This window comes from Oryza glaberrima, chromosome 11 (assembly GCF_000147395.1).
Source record: "Oryza glaberrima chromosome 11, OglaRS2, whole genome shotgun sequence".
In the NCBI taxonomy this organism is placed as follows: domain Eukaryota; kingdom Viridiplantae; phylum Streptophyta; class Magnoliopsida; order Poales; family Poaceae; genus Oryza; species Oryza glaberrima.
In genome coordinates this window covers 3172807-3185390 of record NC_068336.1, presented here as the reverse complement: position 1 = coordinate 3185390, position 12584 = coordinate 3172807, and the positions used below count along the sequence as shown (strand labels likewise).

Below are 12584 nucleotides of genomic sequence, written 5' to 3'. Positions count from 1 at the left end.
AACATTGCTTTCAAGCTTAATCTCAGAATAAACAGTGCAGACAGCACACGTGGTTCGGTGGGAATGTGATTGTGGACTTCAATAACTCGCAGATGATTTAGATGGGCTGGGCCCATTATGCTACCAGTGAAATGTATGCAGGTCAAGCGCTGTCGATTAGTACCACCTCGCCAGTTTTGGTGGAGCGGGAACTACTTATAAACTGGAGCTTGGAGGTTTGGGGCACGACCTTACTTGAACAGGATCTGTTCTATAGGCTCGTACCGTTGAATCCTTTACCAATAAGGAGGCAAGCACTCAAGTCTGGTTGATGAGTCCATGACCTCTGGGCCAGAGCGTGATTAACGGCTTGGATGGATCTCTGTCAGGAACCATCTGACGGCTGTAGAGGATCGTTCCTGACTGGTGGTACCAGTGCAGGGTGGCCCAGAGGTGGTCTGACAGACCCCCAATTATTTTTTTGTCTTTCTTTCTCCATCGTTTGTATTCTACTTTCGATAATTTTTCATCTTTTGCATTCTTACTTTCAAGAATTTGTTTATCACCAATTCACATACAGACGCCTACCTTTTCTTTTGCTGGATAAAAACACAAACTTTCTATGCTTACTTAGGCCGTGTTTAGTTCTTTCTATTAAACGTACACTAATAACAAAACAAATTAAAGATTTCACATGTAAACTACGAGACAAATTTATTAAGCCTAAATAATTCGTCATTAGCAAATGTTTACTATAGTATCATATTGTCAGATCATGGCGCAATTAGTCTCAAAAGATTCGTCTCGTAATTTGCATGTAAACTGTGCAATTGGTTTTTTCCATCTACATTTAATGCTTCATACATGTGTCTAAACATTTGATATGACATTTTTGACCAAAATTTTTTGGGATCTAAACACACCCTTAAAAGAGCTGCGTAAAAATATTGTTTTAGAGGAAAACCACCTACTCCTTCTGTCCTATAAAATACTAACTTCTGGGGATGAATCTGAACAAACATATGTCCAGATTCATTCCTTAGAAATTATCTTTTTTGGACGGATGTTGTACGTATGATCATGACGTCTTGTTTGCACAATATATTAATTATCACTAATTAATTACTAATAATTAAAATTAGCGAAGATTGGCGAATGATAAGCCTCATCCAGCCAAATTTTCCTGCAGAGCTCATCCAACTTCTTCGTGCAATTTTTCAACACGTTCATGCAATGATCATTTTTTTAAGAAGGGTACAACTCAGGACGCACACTAACACACACCACACTCACACCACAACACATGCACACACATGCGTGCGCGTCCCTAACACATGCAATGATGATTTGGATGTGATCTTCCAGCTTCCTGAATATCAATATGTTCAACAGTGCAAATGTGCTATCATCATCAGTTTCTTTATGTTTCCTGATCACTGCTTTACATTACTCTCCAATAACCTTGACGATTTTCGTCAGAAAAAGGCCATGCAACATCGTGTACTAGATTGGGCCCAGCCCATCAGTTTCTGACAGATTGGGCCTTGACCGCCGTGTCTGGCCCATTATGCGGACAACTAGCCCAGCCCATTTAATCTTGACCGCTACAAATTGTAGCGACCCAAGTCAGGGTTCACCATACCGCCGGTAACTGCGCGGTTACCGTGGTTATCGAGCTTACCGCGAGGGTACGGTAACATAAATACCGCGGTAACCTCCTTAAATTCAAATAAATTTAAAAAATAATTTGAATTTTTGATGAATTTTGCACGGTTTTGTACGGTTTTTCACGGTTACCGCTGTTACCGCACGGTAACCGTGCTTACCGCCGGGGCGTGGTAACCCCGGCCTCGGCGGTTTGGGAAACCTGGACCCAACTCGATCACCATCTCTCTCTCTCTCTCAAAAAAAAAAAAAATCGATCGCCACCACGTCGCTTCAACCCCACAACCCTCGGAAACCCTAACCCCATCATCCGCAGCCTCGTAGCCCTACCGCCATGGCCGACCCACCCTCCTCCTCCTCCTCCTCCTGCTGCTTCATGTTCAGCTCCAATGATAGGTTTTATGCCCCGCCTCACCTCCGGCGCCTCTTGCGGCAGCAGCAGCAGATGTAGGGGCAGCTGCCGTCTTCTCCATCACCGGCAACGCACAAGGAAGCGGAGGATGGACGGGTGGAGGCCGGTGTCTCCCCGTCGAAGCCGTCGGTGTCGGCGCTGCCGGCAGAGGTGGTTACTGCTCCGGTGATGTCGGCACACCGAGAGATATGATGTTGCCGTAAGCAGTTCCGCGACAGGAGAGGTGCAAATTTTTTTTAAAAAAAAATCTTACGGGTTGCACCTCGATTTTGTTATGATTGGGAAAGGTTGTGTTTACGAAGAAATATGTATTGTATCTTTACTACTAGTAAAATTGCCACTCCTTCCATTCTAAAATGTACACGTTTTTCAAATACTTTTTGAAAAACTTATATAAATCATATGTTTTGAAATGGGTAGTGTTCCTTAGTTGAGGTTCCTTAGTGTTCATTAGCGCATGATTAATTAAATTAATTAAAAACTTAAAAAATAGATTAATATGATTTTTTTAAAATAACTTTTTTATAGAAACTTTTTTTTAAAAAATACTACTCCCGTCCCAAATTAGATGCCATTTAACTTTTTTCTTCTAACGTTGAACATTCGTCTTATTTAAAAAAATTAGTGAAAATATAAAAAAGATAAGTCATATTTAAAAGTACTTTTGATAATAAAGCAAGTCACAAACAAAATAAATAATAATTTCATAATCTTTTGAATAATACTAATGTTCAACGTTAGAAAAAAACTTAAATCATCTTTTGAATAAGACTAATGTTCAACGTTAGAAAAAAACTTAAATCATACTTAAAAGTACTTTTGATAATAAAGCAAGTCATAAATAAAATAAATAATAATTTCATAATCTTTTGAATAAGACAAATGATTAAACGTTACAAATAAAAACTTAAAGCAACAAGTATTTTAGGACGGAGGTAGTAATGTTTAACTGTTTGAAAAACGTATGCATGAAAAACGAGGGAGTGAAGTTGGAAATGTGTTGCAAAAACACAATCTAGGTAGTTCAAGCAAATCTGAGGGGACATACAGTTAATTTATGATATCCGATACTTAACAATACCGTGGGTCACCGAAATTCCGTAACGAATTTTGGCATATTTTGCTACTAATGTTTTTTTCAGCCGGTAGAACATTCACCATGACCCACCGAAATTTTGGAGGTTTCTTCCGAATGTTAACCCTGATACCGTCTGCTCAGGTTGATTACCTGCATCAGTTGTGCTTGAGGTTCTTGTACTGCTGTTGAAATGACAAATCACTGGCGCATTGTAAAACCACCACGCCTTCTTGATAATATATCATTTGGATTTTGGAGCTTTCAATAATTTAGAACTGTACTTGCTTTGGGGGGGGGGGGGGGGATGTTGACCTTTTAGAGCAAGTTTAATAGTATAGCCCACTGTTAATTATAATTTATCTATAGCCAATCTATACAATAGTTGCTTGCTATACTATTAATATATGGTCCCACCAGTCATACACACACTGCGTCTTAGAGTTCATGCTGTAGCTGGCTACAGATATGTAGTCCGCTGCTTTCTCTCTCATCTTTTATCTCATTAAAATATGTTTATAGCTGGCTAATAAGCTGCTATTGTACATGCTCTTATATGTAGCATTTCTTCAGTAGTTCTTATAGCAATAACGTACTTCCTCCGTTTCATAATGTAAGTCGTATTTATATAGATGTTAATGAATCTAGACATATGAATATGTTGTTAATGAATTTAGACACACATATATCTAGATTCATTAATATCCATATGAATGTGCGCAATGTTAGAAAGACTTGCATTATGAAACGAAGGAAGTAACAACTTATAAGGACAAAATGCTGTTACATTGCTATAAGAAATACTGAAGAAACACATTTCAGTTATATGGTTACAATTTATGCTACCGTTTGTTTCTGAAGCAGAGTTTGATTTTTCAGCAATCGGCCGGCGTGCTCCATGGATGGTGATTGTGTTTAGTCAGGCTCTGGTGAGAGGAGGATCTTGCTGGCCTCATCATCATTGAGCGTTGCTGACATTTTTGTGTTGCGATCTTTCTGGCCCTCAGTTTTTATTCTGTAACACCGTATACATGAGCAAGACAGTCACTCCACCTATCTATTTTATCTAATTATCTATATTTGTGTGATAAAAAATTTATAACACAGCCTATATATATATATACAAATTATTGCAAATTTTCCCGTGGATCTGAGACTCCTTTTGATTCGACACGTGTCATGCCACGTCACTCTAGAATGTGGTTGACCTGGCAATTTTAGACTTTTAATGGTACATTTATAGCCTCAAAATCTGTTTTTTCTTAGATTAAGAGTTGGGCTAATATGCTGTACTCCTCATCTGACCAAATTTCCCAACTCACAAGGATGTCGATTTTTTTTTTCACCACTAGGAATTTTGATACCCACTGGTATCCAATGTAGCCTGCAATACCAGGCATCTTAGCTCAATAATCCATGGCAATATGGTAATTTTGTGAGTTGTGACAAACAATTGTACGGCAAAAGACAACTAGTTAAGCACTAGCTGATGCAAGTTCCTGAACCAATTGATGTGAAATTGCAGATAACTAGGTAAGACAATCAATTTTAGATCTACTGCAGACTTGACTTCTTTAAACAAATCATGGCACATCCTGACATAGCGTTCGAAGCACGTTGTTTGCTGAATCCAAACGAACAAAAACAGGCAACTTGAGGACACTGATCTTCTTTAAGCTTTCGTGCCAAATGACATTCTTGCTGTAAAATTGTCTGTTGACGTTTGTCCAGTTTTGCAGTGAACAGATCAGAGGCCACGATAATGCTAGATTAACAAATTGTTGATGAACAATCTTGAATCTGGTGAATGTGTGCTCTCTTTGTTTGGAATCATTTTGTGCAACTTGTCGTCCACAAGCAGACAACCTCAGAATATGATTGACTAAAATACAGGTATAATCACCATCGCCTCTACTGCTTAGCTCTTAACCTATATTGGTTAGAGGAATTTATATTTGTAGAGCTGCACAATTAAGAAGCAGCATTTGCTAGGGATCTGTACTATACTTGCATTTAGTAATATATTGAGTTGGATGTAGCTGGATGCAGGGTAGGAATAGTATAACATTTAGCAGTTCATTGCTTCTTCCAAAGTAGCTGTTTGTTCTTAGCCTTTTGTCTAAGTAGATGCTTCTTCCAAGAACCCAAAGTGTTCATGGGTGTAAGCATCTGATGTTTGCTCAGCACACATGGACAAAAACTCTGCATTGACAATGGTTTTGTACTTCTGTTAGATCTTGGAAGCAAGCAAAATCACTGTTTTTGGTGTCTATCTCATGGCCTTGTTCCCATCTTGTACCTGCTTTTGAAACATGTCAAATTTGAATGACACTTGAGAGCAACTGTGACACAAGAGAAAGATTTGCACTTTGCAGGCAGTTTTTTTTTTTCCATTTTTGCATTATGATCTGACTTGATGAACATGAAGTAAGTAAACATACTACAACCTACAACAGAGAAAGAAACTAGATTAAGAACAGTGGCAAAATCAAGCTATTCTACTGGTTTTCTTTGATCTAGTAGCCACTGTATATGACAACAAAGCAAGGAAGTATAGCTCTGGGACTGAACACGAACAGTTCATCCAAATCTGAGTAGACCCCTTCTGAGCAGGGGCTGACAGAGTCACAGTCATGATACTCTGAAGAATTGCTGCTGTGGAGCTTCTTCACTCTGCCGGCGACCACCCTGCACACCAGCATCGCCCTCTTCTCGCCGTCCGGCGAAACCTCCGCCGTGTCGTGCGCCCGCCCGCTCGTTGCCATCGTCGTGATCCTCCCATTGCCATCCACCCTGATGAATTTTTTTTTTGTTCATCAATCAAACCAAACAACTTATAATTCAACAAAATGTTCTTCATAAATCTTTTAAATGACACCCATTGTCTCACTGACGTGTGGGATCGGATCCATATTGTCAGTAAAATACACATTAACCTATTACGAAATACTCCATCCATCCTATGATACTGTTGACTTTTCATATAACATCTGAACATTCATCTAAGAATTATATAGATATTATGTATTTTGTTTTGCTATCAAAAAAACTATAATCTTAACTTATACTTTTATATATCTATACTAAATTTTTAAATAATATGAACAGTCAAACGTTATATAAAAATTAAAGATATCAAGCATTTTGAAACGGAGGTAGTATGAATTTGTGAAAAAAAGAATTATGGGCTCTGAACATCTTGGTCGAGTTACCTGAATCCGTCTTTGATGATGCTGCAGAGCTTGCAGTGCAGCGGCGGCGGCGACGAGGAGGCGCAGCAGAGGGCGGTGCCGCCGGCGAGGCCGAGGGAGCAGGCGAAGGTGGTGCAGTGGAACCTGAGGAGCTCGTTGCCGTCGGCGACGCACCTGGGGTTCCTCCCGGCCTCGTCGCCGGCGCTCCTCGCCTTCTCCTTCACCGCCTCCTTGTGCTGCTCGAACCTCTTGATGGTCTTGTCCGAGCTCTGCACCTTGAGTATCCTCTCGATCCTGCACACCGGCGCGTTCTTCTTCAGCCAGCTCGACTGGAAGATGATCTCCACGATGTTCCTGCTCGTGTCGTCCGCCCCGAGCTCTGAAACTGCAATCCCAATCGAATCAATGGATGGATTGTTAGTTTTTAGATGAGAAGATTCAGTGGGATGTGGATTTTCTATCCCTCGAGGGACATCCTCTCGTTATTTCCATGTTATTCTAAATAGTTATTAATATTTTTTAAAAAATTAACAACATAGATTAATACGAAATATATCATTCCACAAACATGAAAAATCAAATTCATTTACTACAAGTTGCAAAAAAAAATCAAATTAAACTAAAAATAGTTAATGTACACTCGCAGCTATATTAGCTATATTTGTTATTTTTATTATAACTTATAGAAGTTAAATTTAAACTTGTATATTAGTGGAGTGATATATTTCATATTAATTAATGTTGCCAATTTTTTTTAAATTTTTTTATGACTATTTAGGTGGCATGCACAAAACGAGCTGATATACTGTCGAGGAATGAAATCACTTTCCCGATTCTGTGGGAAATTTTGATGGTTTTGAGATGGTGATGCGATGATACCTGCGTGTCTGGTTGATCTATGGAGCTCGAGGGAGTCGGGCTTGACGAACACCTCGTCGCAGTCGGGGCAGGAGAAGACGACGGCGGCGAGGGTGCGCGGGTCGAGCACCGAGTGGCAGTGGAGGTAGCAGCCGGAGAGCTTCCTGATCTGCATCGCCCTGAACGAGCCGCCGATGGATGACAGCGGCGAGGACAGCGCCGACGGCGGCGAGGTTGCCGACGAGCTGGTGGTGGTGGTGGTGGTGGTCGCGGTGGCGGATGTCGCCGCCGTCATCACAGAGTTGAACGACGACGACGCGGAGACAGCCGCCGCGGAGTCGCCGTGGTACCCGGGACCCATCAGCGACCTGCTCGACGTGCTCCCTCCGCCGCCGCCATCGCCGCCGCCGCCGCCGCCGCTCCGGCGGCGCCGGCCTCTCCCCCTGCTCGACACCGAGCTCTCCTTGGTGCTGCAGATCGATCCGGCACACGTGATGCTCCTGCTGATGCTGCTCCTCCTCTTCTCCTTCTTGCCACCATTCTTGCCTTCTGCTGCAGACACTGGTTGGCTTCTGGAGGAAGAAGACGAGGAGTAGAACGCCATGGATCCCCAGCTTCCAACCCTGCTCATCTTCTTGCCACCCTTGTCTTTCTCCTTGGCTGCACTAGCTTCCATTGGAGAAGAAGAAGAAGAAGAAGGTGTTTGATGAAATGAGGGGAGTGAGTGTGTTGTCACTATGCCTAGCTAAGCTAAAAACTTGTTGTTTTTGAGCAAGACAGCTTAAGCTTTAGGCTCCATTACCCCATGATTAGTTTAACACTAATGACCTTAATGAAGCTTTTGGTTGTAATGTAATGTAAATGTGGTGTGGTGGTGTTGGGTGGTGTGGGAATGAATGAAAAGACACACAAATGCAACACAAATGCCAAGGAGAAAAAAGGGGATCTTTATGTGCGGTTGCAGCATGGGCGATTGGGCATGCAGAAGCTATGCCATCATGCTCCCAATCCTGACCTTCTGATGAGACCATGTGATGTGATCACCTGTTTCTTTCCTTCTCTGCATTTTATTAGCCATGGATTAGAGGAGAGTAGAAAGATCACCTGTTAATTGAATACTTCTACATTTGTGGCAAGAATGCACTAAAATACTATTTCTGAATATTTCTCTCCCTCTCTCTCTAAGTTTTGTATGACTGAATTTCTGCAATGTCATTGTTTGCTTTTCAGCTTATAAGCCATTGTCAGAATTTGAATTTTGAAATTGACTTTGTGGCTTTCTCATTGTAGTTTCTTTCTAGCATTTTCTTTTAAACCACGAATAGCACAGATATTAAAGTTTTGCCCACAAACTATTTTGTGGTTGCTTATACGCTGTTCTATGGTTTAACGATCAAACTTCTGTACATCATTCTGAATGTGACAGTTCCGAAATTCAGCAGGAAGAATGCTTGCAATGCAAGATGCTGTTGTGATCTCGATGGCATGATTGGTGCAGGTTGATGTGGATTAGTTTGGATTAATCCCAGCATCCGTTCTTAGCGGTTACTGTGCAGTCAAAAGAGTGCAAATTAAAGATGTATATTAGAGAGAGTCAAGTAATAATGCAGTGTAGATAAGATCTTCAGTTTCGCCTAAAAAGCCCTGCTGCTGCACTGCTCACAATCATTAGCACTTCTGTACGGAGATTTCTTCTTTGGAAGATCATTAGCATCGCAGATTCAGAAACGGCTAATCTGTAGTATAGCTTTGTCATTCATAGCTAGTCTTGTCAGTCTCTGCGTGATTTGGTTCGGATTGGCGCACGCGATGATGATTGGAAAGTGATTTGGAAAAAAATTTGGAAGAAATAATTCCACTGTGATACGATCGTCGTGTGCAGATTTTGTGGGGAGAGATCCCGGCCGTCCACAGATCAGGAACGGACGGAGACCAGCAGACATGATCCGCGATGCGAGGCAGCGTCGATCAATCTCGGCCGTTCATCACAAGAAACAGACGGTCCGCATACTTCCAGCAGGTTCTGCGTCATGCACCCCTTTCTGGCCCCACCTGTCAGCGTCAGACGCCACGGCCCGTTCTTGTGACACGTGTCGTGTTGACGCACAACCGAACTCGACGGTTTTTGATGATTTGATCCTATTGTTTGGCTTATTCGTGAAATATGCCGAATAACATATTTACAACCGAAAACTAATTTATGAATAAAACTTTTATATACGTGTTATTAGTGATCTAAAAGCAATGCCTAAATAATAAACTTCGATGAGTGAACCAGATTCAAATTTAAGTTTGAAAATTCAAAATTTAGCTGATAAGCATAAGCATAAACGAAAATACGAGGCCAAAAATCAGTGGGTAACCCACGGGCCACGAATTGACCTGTTGTTTACTTAGTATTAATTAATCTATAAGTGGGTTCACGGGTCGAACCACTTGCATCCTCAGGTACGGCAAGCTGCCACGATATATGGGAACCCGTGGGTCACTCACTTATTTGACCTATAAATAGGTTCGCATGTCGGTCCATTTACATCCCTAGCTGCCACATGCACCCGTGAATTGTATCCGTTATTATATATTTATTTTTTATCTACGAATTTGGACATTACACTTATCTAGATTAATAGGAGTAGCTTAAAAATATTATATTTTAGAATGAAGGAAGTATTATTTTAGAACATTGAAGACTTTTAAGTTGTGATGTTTTGACGAACTAAATAGTTATATTTATAATAAAAGTATTCTGATAATATGACATCTTCTACATATTGTAACTTTTCTTTCTAAAAAAGTATAAGCTATTAAAGTTGGTACTCTACATGAACTGTGTCTGGTGTAAGTAAAAGGAACGGGGAGGGAGTATATTGTAATTTAATGTATAAATGCCTTTGACAATTGACATTTTTTCCCCTTCATGCCAACTTTAATTTGAGAAGAGGGACAAAGTTTCAAAGAAAAACTAAAGTTTTTGGCATATGTTATTCGTCCTCCTATAAAGAAAAGCCACTCGCTCGCATGTACGCAACAAAGAACATTTGAACATGCATGAGCGCGCGCTTCCAGGTTCCAGCGATTAGTATACGCTAATTGCATGTTAGTATAGTTCATCACATCTGAGACCCAGATCAGAGAGGAACTATTAATTTGGACCAGATACTATTCACTACTATAGTACTCCGTAGTGGTTAATCATGCATATACCTGCGCTCTGACAATACAAATCATGTTGTATTTGAACGTGTATGCAATAATGCATATACTGGCAATTCCACGACGAGATACAATCATGCTGTATTTGAATGTTTGGAGCGTGAGAAATCTCTCTTACTATTTTTTTTTACGAAAACTATACTATTTTAGTGAAATTACTGTATTTCAAATAGGATGAAAGAACATTGAGTTCATTTAAAATTATAGACAACATTGTCCAATTTTACTAACGCATTAAAAATTTATATTTGTACTGTAAATTGCCAAAGGGCTGGTTTGGTTTGAGGTCTAAATTAGGCTTACCAATATTTGGCAATTTTAATAGTGTTTAGTGTCTATTTGGTTTGAAGCCAAATTTTGGCATGCCTAAGAAAATAGGCCATTTCAATAATGAACTCAAACTATTTTGGCTTCAATCCAAACATAACTTTGCCTTACCAAAATTAGTCATGCTAAAACCTGCCAAAATTTGGCACTGACAAAATTTGGTAAGACCTATTTAGGCCACAAACCAAACCAACCCAAAGTGACAAAAACTGTTTTTTATGTACAAGTTTATGGGCCTTCTCCAAATCCGGCCCAGTTATATGTACATGGGCTGGTTAGTTATTTTGAACATTGGCCAACTTTGTGGGCTTCCTAATTTTTTGCTGGTAGTCTCCTTCCATTCACGAATGATTTTGTAGGGAGTTTGTCAACATGGATGCCATCTCCAATGTTGTGTATATCTTGTAAACATCGTATATATGTTTCTTGATGAAAGCAGTAATGTTTTCAATGGCGTGTATATATTGTAATCATCGTATGTTGCTTGATGAAAGTAGTAGTTCTTTTTAATCAAGTCTGAATAATTGAGCTAATTACCAAAAGAGAAAGAAATATGAAAAATACCATCACATATAATAGAGATACTACATGAGTTACACAATACGAACCTTATGTCGATGACACATTATACAATGGTATTTTAGACTCTGTTTTTTGCGATGGTATTCGGAGTATTGAGCAAAAGAGATGCCATCAGATTCAGGCATTCAGCTAGCCACCTTGGTCAACGAGCACGCTCCAGAAATGAGCCGCACATCGATATCGAATGGGTTAATTGCATTTAGATATCCAGTCACTAGCGACTGTAGCTAGGAGCCATGATTAAGCATATGATACATGCACGCAATGCAAAGTAATTAATGGAAGAGAGCCACACATGACAAGAACAAAGCAGAAGCACATGCGGATGTGTCGACCGATCTTATGGTGACAGAGACATGAGAATTTAATCAGCATTATTGCTCGACACACATATATCATCATTTCAAGACGATTGTCAATTCTGAATGTTTTAAAAGCCTAATGTAAATTTACATCAATGTTCAGATCATCATTTAAATCATTTTATTTACAAATGCCCTAGCTAAATTAATAATGGTTCGTGGGTACTTACCATCTATGGATCAATGGCTCATACACATGAACAAGGTATTCAGAAGATTGGGAGGTAGATCGTTCAAAAAAAAAGAATATTGGGAGGTTATTTGGCAATACTAGGACTAGGAAGTTCAAAAGCATAGTAGTTCTAGGGTATAAGAACCACGTTCAAGTCGTTTGTTGGTAGTGTCAGGCACCATCTAGTGAAGCTCTAATGACTCCTGTGGTGTCATGAAAACCGTAGACTTATCCTCCTCCACGTGTCTAACAAAAGTGTCTCAGAATAAATGTGTTGTAATATAATTAATATCTAAAAACTACGACTACCTCTGCTTTTAAATAAAGGGTGATGCTCCGGTGCACTCTACTTGCAGTATTCTACTACAAGTAGAATTAATCTTGACCGTTTATTTAAAAGGGCAGGTAAGTAATCTTCTAATATAGTTTAGGGGCAATTTTGGCATGGGATGTTTTGTTCGGTTCGCATCGCATCAGTTTCGGTGGACGGGCACGGTAGGCACCACAGGCGATTGCTGCAGCATGGTGTCGTCGTCTCTCGCCGGCAAGGGCCACAGCGCGGTGTACACCACCGACGGGGCATGGTTCGAGGTGCCATTGGTGTACCTTGGCACGGTGGTTTTCGGCGAGCTCCTCGCCATGTCTCAAGAGGAATTTGGCTTCACCGGCGATGATGGTAGGATCACGTTGACGTGCGATGCATCAGTGATGGAGTACGTCATGTGCTTGATTAGCAGAGATGCCTCTG

At 40.4% G+C, this 12584-nt stretch overlaps 1 protein-coding gene and 1 non-coding gene across 2 annotated transcripts; one reads left to right on the top strand and one right to left on the bottom strand.

Annotated features, from left to right (window-relative positions):
* The first annotated feature begins 224 nt into the window (after nucleotides 1-224).
* On the top strand, nucleotides 225-447 carry LOC127756126 (small nucleolar RNA U3). Its single transcript, XR_008013165.1, has one exon. It is a non-coding gene; the product is annotated as a small nucleolar RNA U3 (small nucleolar RNA).
* Nucleotides 448-5436: 4989 nt separating this feature from the next.
* Nucleotides 5437-7978, bottom strand: LOC127755051 (uncharacterized). Its single transcript, XM_052280684.1, has 3 exons — nucleotides 7202-7978; nucleotides 6344-6707; nucleotides 5437-5924 (listed from the first exon to the last, which is right to left on the bottom strand). Exons 1-3 carry the CDS (start codon nucleotides 7854-7856, stop codon nucleotides 5648-5650), a joined length of 1296 nt encoding a protein of 431 aa, XP_052136644.1. The 5' UTR covers nucleotides 7857-7978; the 3' UTR covers nucleotides 5437-5647.
* Between the last annotated feature and the right edge of the window lie 4606 nt (nucleotides 7979-12584).

Excerpts from the sequence above, each read along its gene's own strand:
- LOC127755051 (XM_052280684.1), bottom strand. The coding sequence starts at position 7,856 with ATGGAAGCTAGTGCAGCCAAGGAGAAAGACAAGGGTGGCAAGAAGATG. Across the intron at positions 6,708-7,201 it reads TAGATCAACCAGACACGCAG|TTTCAGAGCTCGGGGCGGAC; the intron begins GTATCATCGCAT and ends TTGGGATTGCAG. Across the intron at positions 5,925-6,343 it reads ATCATCAAAGACGGATTCAG|GGTGGATGGCAATGGGAGGA; the intron begins GTAACTCGACCA and ends AAAATTCATCAG.